The sequence below is a fragment of the Strix aluco genome, chromosome 5 (assembly GCF_031877795.1).
Source record: "Strix aluco isolate bStrAlu1 chromosome 5, bStrAlu1.hap1, whole genome shotgun sequence".
NCBI classification, from domain to species: domain Eukaryota; kingdom Metazoa; phylum Chordata; class Aves; order Strigiformes; family Strigidae; genus Strix; species Strix aluco.
Window position 1 is genome coordinate 43,498,807 of NC_133935.1, and position 18,599 is coordinate 43,517,405.

Sequence of the window (18,599 nt, forward strand, 5' to 3'; positions counted from 1 at the left end):
GAATGTGCTGGCTAAATGCTTTTAATATTAGTTGCTGAATACTGCATCATGTGTCTTACTAATCCTCCTGTATAAAGTATTAGCAAACAGGCATGCAAATCGTATATTAAAAAGAAGAATGTAGGGTAAGGTCTGCCAAGCAAGTAGTCACACATGTTCCACTTTAGAAAGCTTTTGACTCAATTAACTCCTAGCAAAGCAAGTCAGAAGAAATCCAACTTCTGTTTATGAACCTCAGAGTCCACAGTTATGCCTTCTGTCTCACATGTATCTGAAATTCTGCTACAAGAACATGACTAACACTGGTGTCTCAGCCTCTGCCTCGTGCCTCAAACCTCAAGGCAGAGATAGAGACATTCAGTATTTTTATGGTAGGCTCCCAGGTCTCTCAAAGAGTCTATTTCAGTGGGAATGTCGGGGGCTGACTAACACACATGGACAACAAAAAAATGTAGCTGCCATAGGCATGTCAGTCAATCCTAACAGTGTGGTGTGGAGAAGTCTGTGCAGGAGGCATTTGCAAATCCCTTAGTTCCCTAGCTGAATTGCTAGGTCTTTTTGTCTGGAGTAAGCTCTCTGAGACCTAGGTTGGGGCCTTCCTCAGCATAAAGGGCAATGAGAGGTGTTGAAACCTTCATTTTGGGAGTATTTTCCAGCTAGGCACACCAGGAGGTGGAGGAGCTGCTCTTTGTCTACAAGTGAGTTTCTGCAAGTGAGAGAAAAAGGGAGTATGTACATGTGTTTCTGTCTCCCTAGTCCTTACAGAGGACACCCTTTTGATTCATGTCCCTGCTGCAGGGGCTGCTCCTGCATTTGCACATAATAACCAGTGGTTAAAATCCCTAAATAGCATTAGAGCCCAGAGTAGATACTAAGGCTGCTCACCTGTGCTTGTTCTCTGCCAGACAAGCAGCTGAGCCTAATTGTTTAATGTATCAATTATTAAATAATTTGGTTCTTTTAGAGTAATACAGAATAACACATTAGGAACAAACAAATAAAATGCATATAGATAAAAGAAACATAAAATATTCAAATGCAATTGAGGTGTTTAGAATAATTACATTTATTTTTATTCTAAGGGATATTGAATTTTAATTAATTTTAAAGTCTCTTTGTCCTACTAAAGTGATGTAAAAGGAGATGAATGTGGAGATCAGCTCTGTTTTCTTTCATTGCTGGAAAATGAAGTACAGGTGCTCTGAGCCACATTCAGAAAGATTTTTTTAACAAGGATGTACCTATCAACATTTTAATATTCTTAGTGAAATAACTGCAAGCTATTATGCAGAAAGGTTTATATATCTTAAATATCTACTTTACAGAATTATTAAAACTGTAGCAAGTTACAAAATAACAGACTTAGCTATAACAATCTTAAGAGAACATCATGTTTTCTGTATAAGAATTCAGATAATATACATAATTCTGACAATAATTTTATTCTTCTTCCTCTTCCAAATAATAGTTAGGCCTAATACCACAATTATTTTATGCATTGAAAAGACTGTTTCCTGCTAAGAAATAAGGTATGGTATGGTTTGGACTGAAAAATCTATTTTTCAGTTTGAAAAATAAATGTAAATTATATAGGAAGCTAGACCAGCTTCTCAAGGACGGGTTATGACAGACAGCACCAGATTTCAGAAGGCTTAAATGAGATCCCCTTTGAACCTAGAAGTATTACTATGGTTATCTGCATATTTTGCATTAACCTACAATTAAGTGTATAGAAGCAATGAAGATTAAGTAACTTGCTTTTAAGGTTTGCAGTCAGCTAATGAAGCTTCTAAGTAGCTTAATTTTGTAGGATGATACCCCCAGTGGGTTGTATATCTCCCTCAGTGAAAATGGTTTCAAAAGAGGTAGAATTATTTAAGCCTTCTTCATCATCAGCTCAGAGCTTTGATGATTTCAGATCTTCTCCTGACCCTTGGAGATGCATTAAGGGAAGGCCTTGAACCAATAGTGCAGCCAGGACTCAGAAGGGGGAAAAGTCTATCTTCTACAGAAGATAAAGCTTGGTCACTTCGTGAAAGGGTTAGCATGATCTGGTTTTCTGCAATCACAGGGACTTAACTTTTTCAATCCTATCTTTCTTTTTATCCAGTTGGGTGTGGAAGCAATGCATTATCACTGGTGTGCTGAAACAAACTAATATGTAAAGCTAACAGATAAAAAAAATAATGAAAGGAATGTCACTGGCCCAAGTTGTAGTAAATAGACAATATATTTTCAGATAAGTTCAAATACATCGCAGAATGCCTGCTTCATGATCAGAAACAATAACTGTACTTATTAAATTAACTTAGTTATAACATGTACTGAATTTCCCTTAAATTTTGCAAGAATCTGAGTTCTGTGAATATACTTACTCTGAAAAGAATAGTAGTGATCTTCAAAGTTAAGCATTGTTCTTGTATTTGTACAAAGCAGGATTTTCTCATATGGATGTCTTCATATCAAAAACTGTAGTTTACATTTGTAAATCTCTAGATCACAGGCTTGTTTTCTGTCTGATCTTTTGGTCCTGACAATACTGCTTGGTAATTTTAAGATATGATCTACATCTGGAATTACTTACCTATTCCTAATGATTTTGATAAATCATTAGTAGATAACAATATGAAAAACAGTCTCACTAAAAAAATACAGTTGTAAAATTAGTATTTCTTGTACATATTAAAGTTTGCTCATCTAAAGATGGGGTTCAGGATCTCTTTTTGAGAGAGGCTAAATCTGACAGAGTGAAATAGCATTTGACAACCGTGAGCTCACAACTCAAAGTCATCAGTAGCAATGTCTATATGCCTTGTGCACATTACTGTTTCCATAGCAACAAATCCAATATAGCATTTCCCTTTAAGAGCTTTTTTTTCATTTTGAATGATAACATAGCCTTGTTTGATGACAATAACATGAATATTCATGTTTTGAGATGAATGACCTAATTAAGGTCAACTTCTGTCAGAAATAGTAATGAATATTTCAATGGATTACCATTTATATACTCAGTAATTACTTTTCATTCCTATTAATTAATTTTTATTTATAGGTTCTTCTTTTATCTCATGACCTTGATCTTCCAAAGAGATCCACCAGGGTGGATCTTTTCAAAGTGATGAAATCTATATTGTTTATTTGGACGAAAAGGCTTATGTAGTGTATTCTAAAAGGGAATACTGAAGCTTGAGCCTTGTCTCTTTTGACGTTCCTTCTGTTTTCTAGAAATTAGGGAATGTACCATAATATTGCACAGTTCTGTAACTGACCGATCCATTAATTTAGTATTTATGCATTGTTTTCATTTGTAGAAAATGATAGGATTATTATAAAGGGCATTCTGACATTGGCCTTGCAGAGTTCTGTTCTGGTGTTTAGTTTGTCACAATTAAAAAACAAAAACATTAGATTAGACAGTATTGCTTTGAATCCACTCTATAGTAATATGTCATCAGCCAGCCATCACTAACCTTGAACCTCCATGTGTAGGTTGATAGCTTTTTTAGCATTCCATTATTTTGAGTTTCTCCACATCAACTGCATCATATTCACCAAGTATCAGTGTAGTTTATTCCATGTAAAAATCTGTCAGTTAAAAGTATTAAATTTTCAGTCACACTTTTCTTTTAAGCATTCTGTGCTGTGTTCTGTTCAGTGTCAGTGTCTTTAGTTCTGATTTTTCAATTTTGTCCCTCTCCTTTTCCTTGACTTGTTAGTCTGATCCAACCTCTTCTACCTCATCTGATGATTATCAATATGTTATGGAAGCTAAACTACAAGAAATGATCTCCATACGTAGGAAGGTAGTCCTACTGGACTTTACTTTCTATTGCTAAATAGAATCCATCTGATTGGTTTTCATTTTCTTTAACTTTTTTTTTTATTGATAATCAACCATCGTGCAGTTCAGTGCTTCAGGAGCTTACAATATTACGATGGCAGGTTTGTGTTCAAACCATGCACAGTCTGCATGTTACATTTGGCTGATTTCATTGCTCATAAATAACTCCAATGTTTTGCTGATGCTTGGATGTAACAGGCCTTTGTAGCTGACACATTTCAAGCAATGCTGTTCAGCTGCCTGTTTAAATAAAGTTTCTTTTCGGAAAACTAAGTTTGCAGTTAGTAGTAGCTTGCTTTATGTTTTGTTTAAACTTTACTGAAATAAAAACTTACGAAGCCACTTAAATTACAGAACAAGTCGTTCTATTTTTTTACAGGCAGAAGAAAGACATGGAAACATTGAGGAACGTATGAGACACTTAGAAGCTCAACTTGAAGAGAAGAATCAGGAACTTCAAAGAGTATGTGTATTGCAGACAACTTATGTGTACTTTTCTTTTAATTTGTCAATATAGCACTACATTATGCACTCCAGCACAAAAATCTATCTACTGGTAAATGTTTTATTTAGGAGTGATGGCAGCATCTTCCCCCTTTACTTAACCATCTTAATATACCAGTTTACATGTAGTTGCAGTGTTCGAAGTATTCTGCTGATACAAAAATGAAAGTGCATTAATCTGTAACTATAATTACATTTCCTGAGGAATTTCTTTAAATGGATACAGTTACCATAGCTTTTTTTAAAATTTTAATTATACAAGTCTGTTCTGGTTAATTTTGGACCCTACCAATCTGTCTTTTCTATTCTACATTAAAGGCAAGGCAAAGAGAAAAAATGAATGAGGAGCACAACAAAAGATTATCGGATACCGTAGACAGACTTTTGACAGAATCCAATGAACGCCTACAGCTACACTTAAAAGAGAGAATGGCAGCACTTGAAGAAAAGGTACAGTGCAAAGAGCAGTATAAAGTTCAGCTTAATAAAGATTCTCCTGTAGGAAACATGTTCTACTTCTATCAGGATAGAGGCATCATGCTGATTTTGTGTTACCAAATATTACCACAAATATGATCAAAGTTACACATTCAACTCTTAATTCAAGAGTGTGCTTAAGCATCTCTCCAGAACTACTGCAAACTGGATATGCTGAATATTATGAGTCCGTCTTATCAGCAGGGAGTCTGATGAAGAGCTTGTAAAGGACCAGTGCACGACATGGTATGAGGCAGTGAGAGAAAGTGGACGAGAACTGAGGAATTGCTATGTTTCAGATGTGCTGTCATTCCTGTATTTTAACCTGCTGATTTCACCTCACTTCCTCTGGGAAGAGTAAAATGCTGTCACCACATGAGAAGGAGCATCTACCCTTGGAGAGGGAATGTTATTTACAGGGTTTCCTTGATGTGAGGCACAGTGGGCCTGTAAAATTCAAATCCTATGACCTTTATATTGACCCTCCTTAATCTCTCCTTCTTCTACTTACTTACCTTCAGTTGATCTGAGAGGAATCTTTCAGTGTCTTTCAGAAGGATATTTCAGAACCTCTCAGAGGATGTACTTCTGGTTTATATCATTGAAACAAAATGTCATACGAAGCAAGAAATAGACCTGCCAAAAGAAGAACCTGGGAGAAATAGTTGTGTAAGAATGTGACAGTTGCTCAGTTCAAGGAAGATACTAAGTTTTTACTGTTCTTGAAATAACATGGTCCTACATGCTTGGATTATTTCCAGTGTTTAAAATTTAATATATACTCAAACTGAAGCGTTAAAGAATTTTAAAATTAAAGTCCAGTGAATATGAACTTTGCTAACTTGTACATGGAGTCTACATGTATATGGTGATATTTAGCATATCTCTTTCTCATTTTTGTTATTATTCTTCTTTTTATTTCTAGAACGTTTTGATTCAAGAATCTGAAAGTTTCAGGAAAAATCTGGAAGAGTCTTTACATGACAAGGTACTACAAAATACTGTGATTTTATCTGTTTCTATCAATATTTATATCTTTATTATTTGGAAATATGTATATGCTCTATTAATTATCCAACTAGCATGTAAAATCTTCCTGGCATCAGTGATAATTCCTTTAATCGCCCAGATGCCTTAACTATCCTTTACAGGTCTCTAACAATTGTTCTCAGCTAAATTCATGGTTGAGATCCTAGCCTCAGGAATTCAATGCTAAAATTCATATTGATTTTACCAGCTCTGGAATTTTTATTCTAGCAGTTTTAATTCTGAAAAAGTCTTGTTTAACAGAGCTGTATGCATAACTGGTTACACTTTCATAATGAAGAATGTAATTCCTTGATTTGATGCAATTCTTCTTAATGGGTGCATGGCATTATGCTAAATATAGCTCAAAGTGGCCTTTCTTAGTTCATTGCAAATTAACCCCTAATACTGTTTAGTGAATCAGTCAAATTATAAATATTTGTTCCAATCCCAAATATTGGGATTTTGTTTTGAAGTTATACTTGCCCTGAACGCAGTAGGATACACAAATGTATCTGCATTCAGATTCACAACAGTGCTTTTGTAATGTATCAAATCCATTTAAAAGCGATTTTATAGAATTTAAAAAAACATCGTTCCATTCAATACTAATATAATTATATCATATGACATCCAAAATCAAGAACTTTGAGAAAAATAACGAAAGAAGTATCTGTTCAAATAAACTGTTATTTTCATCTACATTCATAACCTTCTAGAAAGGCAGAGAAATTAAAGTCCCAAGAAGGAGCTTGAAGTCCATTTTAAATAACTAAAATTTCTGTCCTGTACTACCACAGTTATAAGGTGATTTAGGTGTCAGAAAATCAGGATCGTACTTCACCATTGAGTGAGATAACAACACCAACCTTTCTAAAGATGTATCAGTGGAAACAAAAGTTTCTATCATTTTGCTACCAGTGAATCTAAACCTGAATTATGGATACCAATACTGTCTGTGTAAAGAAGGTATTTTTCCAATGTTATCTCTAACCTAACTTTACTGTTTTAGTAGCGTTTGAGTGAAAGTGAATATAGTGGCTAATTCTTTTTCAGTCCATTTTCTGGCTTGAATGTGCATATCAACTCTTGACAAAAATTAAAAATCTGGTGTAAAAATCTACATTTGTTTCAAAAGTATTTTTGCAAAGATATTTTTGTATTTATTGATTCTTGCTTAAGGGTGAGAAGTGAAATAAATAGAACACCTCCGCTACCACTCAACTGGAGATGAGTTCTCTTCACACACAACCACATACATCTGACTCCAGAGCTTCTAAGCTCCCACCTTGAAGGGTTTATTTGTTCCACTTTGATTAAGAAATTGATGAAGCAATTTAGGACAGATGGACATGGAGTGATGATGCCCAACACCCCTCATGTGCAACAGCATCCCTCAGGGAGCATGAGCGACCTGGGGCGTGGCGAACAGGGCAGGCAAACAGGGCGTGACGCGTCAGAAGAGTATGGCACAGCAGTTCACGCAGGCAGGACGAGCAGACAGGGCACAGTCCATCTCCTGGGTCTAGAACTTATCTGAGCTAGTTGTCATCTCATCATCCTCCACGAGTAGACTGAACCATGGTCTCCACTTGCATCAAAACCACCACCAGAAAGAATGTGGCAACGCAGATGGAGCTGCCACACAAATATGCAGTGGTCCAGGTCCCAGACTGCAGGGAGTGCCTGAGCCTGTCAATCCTGTTGGAGGGCAGCAGTGACAACACCTGTGTGCGCTGCGATCAGCTGGATGACCTGCTCAGCCTGGTGGCAGAACCCAAAGAAGAGGTTGAAAGATTAAGAAGTATTAGGGAGTGCAAAAGGGAAATTGATTGGTGGAGTAGCACCTTAGCACCCCTGAAGCAACAGGAGCAAATGGAGGCTCCAAACGAGGCAGGTAATCCCTCATCCTCTTGCTGCCAGGCAAAAGGAGGGGACCTAAGAGATGGGGGAGGCTGGAAATAGGTTCCTGCTCAGGGAGGCAGGAAAATCCTCTCCCGACCTCCCTCACCCTCCATGGTGTCCCTTCACAACGGATATGGGGCCCTGGAACTTTTGAATGAAGTAGAGAAGGACAAAGAAAATGAGTCAAACAAGGAGGAAGATCAAGGTCCACCAAGGCCAGGTCGCTCTAGACCAGGTATTAAAACCAGTTCTAAAAAACAACCCCAGAAGAGGGATTCTAGTGGGTGACTCCATTCTGAGGGGTGTCAAAGGCCCCATATGCAGACCGGACCCACTTCATAGGGAAGTCTGCTGCCTCTCTGGGGCCCGGGTGAAGGACCTCACAGCTAAACTCCTTGCTCTAGTGAGACCCAAGGACTACTGCCCTCTCTTGTTTTTTCAGGTAGGTAGCGACAATATTACCGGGAGAAGTCCTAAATCAATGAAGAGAGATTTCAGGGCCTTGGGGAAACTGGTTAAGGGGTCAGGGGCAGAAATTGTGTTCTCCTCCATCCCTTCAGTTGCAGAGATGAATGAAGAAGAATACAGGAGAACTCAACAGATGAACTTGTGGCTCCAAGATTGGTGTTACTGTCAGGGCTTCAGATTTTCCAATCATGGGTTAGTATACAGGACGCCAGTCCTTTTGGCATCAGATGGGATGCACCTGTCCCAGAGGGGGAAAAGGATCTTGGGGCAGGAGTTAGCTGGGCTCATTGACAGAGCTTTAAACTAGATTTGAAGGGGGAAGGGGACAAAACATCAGCCCATCTGAAGTGCATGTATACCAATGCACACAGCACAGGTAAGAAACAGGAGGAGCTTGAAGCCATGATGAAACAGGAAAATTATGATGTAGTGGCTATAACAGAAACATGGTGGGATGTCTCCCATGACTGGAGAGCAGCAGTTGATGGCTACAAGCTCTTTAGGAGGGATAGACAAGGAAGGAGAGGCGGTGGGGTGGCGCTGTATGTTAGGGACTGTTATGATTGCTTTGAGTACAAGTGTAGTGAAGACAGGGTGGAGTGTCTTTGCATTAGAATCAGGGGGAAGGCCAACAGAGCAGATGTTTAAGTAGGAGTCTACTATAGGCCACCCACCCAGGACAGAGAGGTGGATGAAATATTCTATAGGCACTTAGGAGAAATATCACGATCACTTGCCCTTGTTCTTGCGGGAGACTTCAACTTCCCAGACATCTGCTGGAAATACAACACAGCAGAGCGGGACCAGTCCCGGAGATTCCTGGAACGTGTGGGAGACAACCTCCTGACGCAGCTGGTGAGTGAACTGACCAGAGAAGGTGCCCTGCTGGACCTCCTCTTTGTGAACAGAGAGGGACTGGTGGATGATGTGGCGGTTGGAGGCTGACTAGGGCACAGCGATCATGAAATAATAGAGTTCTCTATTCTTAGAGAGGCCAGGAGAGGGGGAAGCAGAACTGTCATCCTGGACTTCCAAAGGGCTGACTTTGTCTTGTTTAGGCACCTGCTTGACAGGATCCCTTGGGAGATGATCCTGAAGGGTATAGGGGTCCAGGAAGGCTGGGCGCTCTTTAGGAAGAAAGTCTTAGTGGCACAGGAGCAGGCTGTCCCCAGGTGCTGTAAGAGAAGCTGTAAGAGAAGACCACCCTGGCTAAACAGGGAGCTTTGGCTGCAACTCAGGGAGAAAAGGAGAGTTTACAGCTTTTGGAAGAAGGGGCTAGTGAGTCACAATGATGACAAAAATGCTGTGAGGCTATGCAGGGCAGAAATCAGGAGGTCTAAAGCCCAGCTAGAAATTAATCTGGCTTCAGCAATCAAGGACAACAAGAAATGTTTCTATAAGTATGTCAACAGCAAAAGAAAGACCAGGGAGAGCCTCCATCCCCTGCTAGGTGCAGGAGGAAACATGGTAACAAGCGACGAGGAAAAGGCTGAGGTGCTTAATGCCTTCTTTGCCTCAGTCTTTAATAACAAGACCAGTTGTACTGAGGGAATCCAGCCTCCTCAGCCAGACTGGAAGATCGACCCCCCCACAATCCAGGAGGAGATAGTCAGTGACCTGCTACATCACATAGACATGCACAAGTCTATGGGACTGGATGGGATACACCCAAGGGTGCTGAAGGAGCTGGCTGGGGTGCTCCCCAAGACGCTTTCCATCATTTACCAGCAGTCCTGGCTGACCGGGGAGGTCCCGACAGATTGGAAATTGGCCAATGTGACGCCCATATGTAAGAAGGGTCGGAAGGATGATCCAGGAAATTAGAGGCCTGTCAGCTTGACTTCGGTGCCCAGGAAGCTGATGGAGCAGCTCATCCTGAGTCCCATCATACAACACATGCGGGACAACCAGATGATCAGGCCCAGTCAGCATGGGTTTATGAAAGGCAGGTCCTGCTTGGCAAACCTGATCTCCTTCTACGACAGTGTGACCTGCTTTTTGGATGAGGGAAAGGCTGTACATGTTGTTTACGTTGACGTTAGTAAGGCCTTTGACACCATTTCCCACAGCATTCTCCTGGCAAAACTGGCTGCTCGTGGCTTGGATGGGTACACGCTTTGCTGGGTAAAAAACTGGCTGGATGGCCGGGCCCAAAGAGTTGTGGTGAATGGAGTTAAATCCAGTTGGCGGCCGGTCACAAGCGGTGTCCCCCAGGGCTCGGTTTTGGGGCCACTCCTGTTTAACATCTTTATTGATGATCTAGACGAGGGGATCGAGTGCACCCTCAGTAAGTTTGCAGACGACACCAAGTTGGGTGGGAGTGTTGATCTGCTCGAGGGTAGGGAGGCTCTGCAGAGAGATCTGGACAGGCTGGAGCGATGGGCTCAGGCCAACTGTAAGAGTTTCAATAAGGCCAAATGCCGGGTGCTACACTTCAGCCACAACAACCCCCAGCAGGGCTACAGGCTTGGGGAGGAGTGGCTGGAGAGCTGCCAGTCAGAGAGGGACCTGGGCGTGTTGATTGACAGCCGGCTGAACATGAGCCAGCAGTGTGCCCAGGTGGCCAAGAAGGCCAATGGCATCCTGGCCTGTATCTGAAATAGCGTGGCCAGCAGGGACAGGGAAGTGATCTTACCCCTGTACTTGGCACTGGTGAGGCCGCACCTCGATTACTGTGTTCAGTTTTGGGCCCCTCACTACAAAAAGGACATTGAATTACTCGAGCGTGTCCAGAGAAGGGCAACGAAGCTGGTGAAGGGTCTGGAGCACATGTCGTATGAGGAGTGGCTGAGGGAACTGGGGTTGTTTAGTCTGGAGAAGAGGATGCTGAGGGGAGACCTCATCGCCCTCTACAACTACCTGAAAGGAGATTGCAGAGAGCTGTGGATGAGTCTCTTTAAGGAAGTAACAAGTGATAGGACAAGAGGCAATGGCCTCAAGTTGTGCCAGGGAAGGTTTAGACTGGATATTAGGAAGCATTTCTTTACAGAACGTGTTGGTAGGCGTTGGAATGTGCTGCCCAGGGCAATGGTGGAGTCCCCATCCCTGGAGGTGTTTAAGAGTCGGGTTGACATAGCACTTAGGGATAATGTATAGTTAGGAACTGTCAATGTTAGGCTAATGGTTGGACTAGATGATCTTCAAGGTCTTTTCCAACCTAGATGATTCTGTGACATAACAGCAGATATTAATAATCTCTAAATAACTAGCAAATGATGCATGTAGAGTGACCAGCAAGTCATCTCAGTGATTCTATTCAACCAAGAAATAGTGTAAAAATACTGTAATAAGAGTTACTGAATCAGATATTACTTCAGTGCAGATCCTTCTCCTTCCTAGCATTTTGGAATCCTGAACATTTTAAATTCTAGGAACAGTAGTGTTACATCTTCATGCCATGTTCTCTCTTAATTTCTTCTAAAATTCTTTGATTTCATTTTATTAGTAGACAATAATTATTTGTACATTTTCAGAACAGCGCTGTTTTCCCTAGTGATTGCTGTCAATAGCCTTTTTGTTAGTTGGTTCCAAAAATCCATTTTTTGTGGCACACACTCATTTTTTACCAGCAGCACCTTGTACTGGAATTTCATGAGCTCCCATGAGCGAGCTGTAAAGCTGCAGTTCAACAAGCCACCTATAATGTGGTTGTCTCTAAGTCTGTGTCTCTGTCAGTAAATAAAAAGCCAGGACGTGATCGTGATCTCTAAAGGGCAAATGTCGTGTCACATGCTGAACTATGCCTGCCACAGAGTGCAGTTAGTGCACAGATCAGTGCTGTTTCTTCTTTTCCTCATCCTAGCTGTATAAGAACAAAAAAGTACGTTTCAAGGACAAATGTGTCCTGCCATCACTTCCAGATAGTGGAAAAACAGTAGAGTGCTATACAACCTCCTCTTGATGCATATGTCTTAGCAATAATGAGACTTGAATGAGCTTGCTGACTTTTATTGTTATAGTCAGTGCTACGTTCAGTTTATCTTATCTTACTTGTTTAGTTTTATGAGAGCAGTATCCCATAAACTAAACATAATTTGTATCACAAGTATATCTTACTGTTCTTGTTTCCAGGAAAGACTTGCCGAAGAAATTGAGAAACTGAGATCTGAACTGGATCAAATGAAATTGAGGGCTGGTTCTTTAATTGAACCAACCTTGTCAAGGTAATATTTAATGACAAAAGTTTCCTCACTTTGAGTTGAAATAGAATATACATGTAAGTGTCAAGTATTTACAACAGGGATGTGTTCAGACCATGCATAAAAATAGTCATGTATTTATTATAAAATGTAAAATCTGTGAAATGATTATTACTGTTGCTTTTCACTTTTTTCATAGGTAAACGGGGCCTTATAGCAGTGAGTATACACTGAAATATTACTGAGATTAAGGAAAGTCTTAAATTATGTAATGTTTTCAAAAGTATATCCAAATACCCATTTTTTTCCTAGGACACCTTAAAAATAAAGTTGAAACCATTTTCTTCAATGCTGAAACTGATCAGCATATTTATGATCATCTTTATTCTGTCAATTATATCTAATAATTATCTTTTTATTAGCAAGAAATAACTCAGCTTTGCTTAGTGTGTAGCATGCAACCACAGATCTTCAGCTAAAGCTAAAGGCAGTATTCAGAGAGATCTGAAAATACCATTATAGGACATTAAACATTATGTCTGTTTTTGGCAGAAAAGCAATATGGGAACAATAGTGAGACAGATACCATAGAATAGTTCTTAACAGCTGAAGTGAATTTATAATTCTAGAAAGTCCTTCTTGGCTAAAAGTATCCCTAAAAATATAATTGTTACTTTATTGATAATTGTGTGCTGTGTCCTGTTTTCATAACAAGCAACATGTTAACTTCTAAAACCTGCCAGCCAAAGGTCATGGACTGAGACTAAACTCAGAGCACTGTAATCCTCTAAAGTTATTTTTGTTGGATAACTTTTTTGCTCGCATCAAGTATTGTCTGCCTATTGTTTCCTCAGTACCTGGAAATGGTTTCTCCCTCAATCTTTTACTATCTCTTGGAATTATATTTTTCTATACATTGAGAAGTGTAAATGGATGAATTTCAGAATGTGTTGCTTGTAACTGTTCGAATTTTTGTTCCTTTGGGAGTGTAAGTGTGACTATAGGCATGCACAACATTTTTTGAGAGTGCTTGTGAGGACACAGACTATTGATCTGCTGCAACAAACATCAGAGATGTTTTTGGAGCAGCCATTCTTGGTGAAGAGCAGCCTTTCTTCCTGGGTAGATGAGTATCATTAGCTTGTGCTCTATAAATAGGAGTCTGGTTAGCCCTTGTCAGATGGCTGTTTGAACTTGGTAAGCTGTCTAAATGTCTTGATAATTCAGCAGGTTCTCCTAAAGCAGTATCCTTCCCCTTCCGTGACCTCACCTCGCGAAGCTACCAGCCCTCTCAGGAGTAGGGATATAATGCTGATAGCAGCATTAAATACTTATTGTTCTCAGCCCATATTCAGTTCTGTATTTGCTGGAGTTTGTTCTTTCAGCAGATTAACGCAGCTGGTCAGCAGATAAATATCTGCTGCCAGAGACAAACCTGGGCTGTTTCTTTTGTCCTGCCAACTTGCTGCACAAATGCCAAGTACTATCAATTATCAGAGCAAAGTTCTATTACAGCAAATACTGTACATAGGCAATAAAAAACAGTCACTGCCTTAAAGGGTTTGCTATATAACAGATGAGAGACATGCAGACAAAAGATTTTTGTCTGGTGCTGTAGATGGAGGGGTCAGGACATTTGTAGCCCAACTGTTGTCAAGTTTTCTTACTAGTATAATGACCAAAATGAGTTTTAGAGAATTTTTTAAAAGGTAAAATCATACTTTTTCTAATATTATGGAAGTTCTTACCAGGCATGACAGAAAGCATAAGAGAAGATGGTTGTTCAGTAAAGGACATCTATGACAACAACATGAAATCTGATGTATGCTTTACCCAGTACCTAAGTTCTAAAACATCCAGTATCTGTGATGTTTTAATGTATCTGATTTGATTACTATGGCACATACTCACGTTTCAGGAATTCTGGTACCTCTCTTTTTCATTTGTTTTCTTACAGTATTTATTTTTTGTAAAAGAAACTATATTAGCACTTGAAATCCTTCCCTTATTAGTTTAGATTTGTCACAGTATTTTTAATACCAGAGAGTAATTATGTTTCTTCATACCATTCTGTCAAAGTAGCTTGTAGTAGAGACTTTCATGTTTTTCCATGACCTTCTTGCATTTCCCATTTATTAATAAACAGGCACCACAGTTGTAATATTTTATCTTTCACTTTTACTTTATTAAAGTGATGTCTGAAATTTGAGACTAATGCTTCAGTCTTCCAAGTAGGAGTATGTTTTAGTTCAAATTAAGTTCTTCTCAAGGAAAATCAAGGAATCACTAGAGCTCAGGAAAACAGTCCCGCTTACAGCCTGCACTTTTCAGCATAGATATATATGGTTTTCTGAATTATTTCCTTCAGTTTGGGAAGCGGATATTCTCTTAGTTTTTTTAGGTCTAGGATTAAAGCCATCATTTTCTTGAACAGCATTCTTTTCAAAGTAAAAGAAGTGTTTAAGAACAAAACTTGTTCCTATTTTGTTTCCCAAAACTGATTATCAACATTGCTGTGAACCCTATAAGTTGTCTGCAGGTGATTGTAAGCATTTTTCCTAATTTTAGAAAAAAAAAAAAAAAAGGAAGTGCATCACTAAACTCTCATTTTATGCTCTTATAGATAGGGAAATGTCAAGCATGTTTTAGGAGTGACTACAAACAAATACATAGTTGTCTTATTATTATAGTATTTGTTACATTTAATTTTTTTACTATAATCATGCTATTCATATATTTTTATGTGGAGATTGCTTATATGTTAAGACCTAGAAATTTTTCAGGTCTCCACTGCTGTGATTGAATGCTCAAATGGTACATGAAGCCTTTGCTTTTCTGACTCAGATACACAGCCCATGGGCAGGATGCTTCTACTGCAACATGCAGGGAACTTTTACTGCTGCTGTTTGACCAAGGACATAAAGGCCAGGGACCATTGTCTGCAGCCAAGAAAAGATATGCTGAAGTCATTACATATATGCCTCACCACAATGTCCCAAGATTTACCAGGACTGCAGGAAAACCTGGGGGTTAAAACTCTCAAAAGCATCATCAAATAAAGATGAATCATTCATAACTGATGGTATACATTGCAGGGCAGTTCACTAATATTTTCATGGTGTAGAGCACAGGCTTACAGCGGGAAAGTAATGGAAGGAAAATATACAGGGGAGTACATTCAGCAGCCAGTTCTGTTAATTATCTTGAAATCTGCCAGTTTTTTCATGTTAAAGTTTTGGACAGTAAGTTTTACTATGCAAGTCCTTCCTTTTGAAAAATCAAAGGTCTTATTTGTTTGTTTTCTTCCTTAATTTTCTCATAATATGATTTCAAGTTTAGACTTTTAAATTGTATTTTGTGATGTGATTTGTCATTTCTTATGTGATACATAATAATTTGTTTGTTTAAAAAAAGAAATCTGTTCCTAGACTGAAGGTCATTGGATTGCTGTTGTTATTCCAATTACTCTCTCAGTCTTATGTGGTTCTTTTTATAGGCCTCATCTTGACACATCAGCAGAGCTGAGGTACTCTGTGGGCTCACTGGTTGATAGCCAGTCTGACTATCGGTCAACTAAAGTGATAAGGCGACCTAGAAGAGGCCGGATGGGAGTACGCAGAGATGAACCAAAGGTTAATCCCCAACTTTTTCTCATACATTCCCTGATAAGAGAATGTATTTCAGGCTGTTAAGCTTACAGTTTGTGTTTTTCAAGAAGAAAAACAACAAAAAACCAACCCACCAAACAAGAAAACCCAACCCAAATAGCAGAGCTTTTTTCTATACGTGCTCAGACCAGAGTACTGTTGTACTAAAATGAAAGCAGAAAAGGTTGAAGTTCAGACATCAGAGTTCAAGTATAATTGACTATCTGTTTCCTCTGGGTATCTTTTTGTGTAAATTTTCCTGAGAGTAATTTTACACACCATTAGCAATAATGTGAAAATACTTTACATCATCTGCGGTAATATTGCAAGTATTAATGGATAATTAATCATTAAATAACTATTCTTAAATATTAGTTGCTTTCCTTTCCCACTTTATAGAAGTCCAAATTTGCAGTTGTTTTCCGTGGAATAAGCCATATACATCCTAATTCCTGCTCAGGTAAAATCACTTGGAGATCATGAGTGGAATAGGACCCAGCAGATTGGCGTTTTGAGCAGTCATCCATTTGAAAGCGACACTGAAATGTCTGACATTGATGACGATGATAGAGAAACACTTTTCAGCTCCATGGACCTCCTGTCACCAAGTGGCCATTCTGATGCCCAGACACTGGCCATGATGCTTCAGGAGCAGCTAGATGCAATCAATAAGGAAATCAGGTATGTAGCCTGAAAAAGTTGTGATGCATTTATAATTACAGCTTCAAGCTTCCTTTAGTGCATGTGTTCAGGTACTGTTCATAACAATTAGGAAACCACTTGTACACTTAAAGGATTGATAATATGTGAGCTTTTCATAGAAGAGTATTGATTGTGTGAAGATAACAATAGCATCTTCATTTCCTGACCATAGAGATTTCTTTCAAAAATGTTCCAAGTGAAGAACTGCTCACCAGTTGAAGAGAAATATATCAGAGAAGGCTAACACATGGCAGATGTGACAGATCACTATTCATAGTCCTCTCTTCAAAGTCTTTTTCAATATTCTGCATGACTCCACTTACTCAGTAATGACCTCCTATCAGAAATATTTTATTTCAGTGCTCTTCATGCTTTCTTCTGGTAATTATTCCTGTGTTACACCTAATATAAGCCATGTTTTCTAAGACATGGTTTTGATTTTCTATAGAGGCATAGAATGTGATTTTTTCATGCTCCAAATCAGGTTATAGGGCTTGGAAATAGGTGGTAAATTGATTGTATCTTAAGAATTTCTGGGCAAATTAAATGAAGTGATAGAGAATCAAATTACATATTTTAATTAAGTGATTTTGTAAATTAAACCATATTTTAGGCGTAAAGCGTTCCTACATGTTTTTCAGGAAGGGTAACTTTAAAAAAAACCTTGGTGTATGGAAACATCCTCACATTAGTGACTCTTTCTCTAGAAGGGATGTTGCTAAATGTATTAGTGACTTTCTGGTAATATTATAGACAGAAAGACTGTGGTGAGAAATATAATCAAAACCAGATTACCTTTTGCCAGATCTCAGTCTTTCTCTGAGCAAGGTAACTTCAAAGGGAGAGCTCTATTGGAATATACTGAATTTGAATAACTTTTCTGTGCAGGAGAACACTTTTTATATAGATCTATGACTTCACATTTTCAGTACTCCCAGAATTTCTTTGTTCAGATAGGTTTATGCTGCTGTTTCTCAAACCTCTTATTACACCTGTCAAGATAGAGTCAATGAGAAATTTTGTTGTTGGGAGGGTATATCTCCTTAAAACTGTATGTAAAAGAGAGAACCTTATCCATATTTTCCATTATTACAAAGAAGTAAGTACTGTGACCAATTCAAGAAACTGTAGATACAACAAATATATTTGTTTTTTAAAAATATTAGCATTTTGACAATTCACATAATACATTAAAAGGCTTTCACAGGAATTGTACTTGCAGGTGACATAGTGGATATTATTTGTGCCACCCTGAATCAGATCACTGTTTTACTTAACACAGGATCTTGATTTAGAGGTTAGGTAGAGTTTTATCTCAAAAAGGAAGCACATTGTATATGGCCATTTTTACTGGAGGTCCGCTGGAGTAGTTCATTTCCCCTACTGCTAATCTTATAGTGAAGTACAGGCTTTCATTACCATCACCGTCATTATTAAAGAACCAGATAACTAATTTTTCGGGTTTTTTTAATATGTTTCAGGAAAAATGATTCTACAATGATAGTCTTATAAACTGTACTACATTTCACATTTTCTTTGTTTCTTTGGTTTTCTTTTTCTTGACCACACTATAAGGGTTTATCAAATGATTGGAGATATCAAAAGATTAAAAATGTGTTTTGCCTTAGATTTGTTTTATTATAGAAGATGATTCAGAATTTTGATTGCTAAAATGAAAAATACTGTTATAATTCCCTTTCAAAATATTATTTGCCTTTAAGTCTCTACTATGCCTCATTTCAGAAAGAACTGTAGACTTTTTGTAGAAATTTTGAAATGGATGTTAGGGAAGATTTATGACCGTGCAGGAATTTGTGTGTTTCTATTTTCAATGTATTATGGTTACATTTATTGTACTTACTTCATTTAACTCAGAAAAGCCTGGTT

At 38.5% G+C, this 18,599-nt stretch overlaps 1 protein-coding gene across 13 annotated transcripts in view; it reads left to right on the plus strand.

Moving 5' to 3' along the window:
• The window catches only part of PPFIA2 (PTPRF interacting protein alpha 2), a 360,230-nt gene that overhangs the window by 294,559 nt on the left and 47,072 nt on the right, over positions 1–18,599 (plus strand). For 7 of the 13 annotated variants that reach the window (XM_074827127.1, XM_074827128.1, XM_074827129.1 and 4 more), the window contains 7 exons: positions 3,720–3,806; positions 4,224–4,307; positions 4,667–4,798; positions 5,751–5,813; positions 12,296–12,387; positions 15,860–15,995; positions 16,471–16,691. In XM_074827127.1, the coding sequence (XP_074683228.1) occupies positions 3,720–3,806; positions 4,224–4,307; positions 4,667–4,798; positions 5,751–5,813; positions 12,296–12,387; positions 15,860–15,995; positions 16,471–16,691 (815 nt within the window). The remainder of the gene's footprint in view (positions 1–3,719; positions 3,807–4,223; positions 4,308–4,666; positions 4,799–5,750; positions 5,814–12,295; positions 12,388–15,859; positions 15,996–16,470; positions 16,692–18,599) is intronic. The other 6 variants (XM_074827132.1, XM_074827133.1, XM_074827139.1 and 3 more) reach the window with 1 other exon arrangement.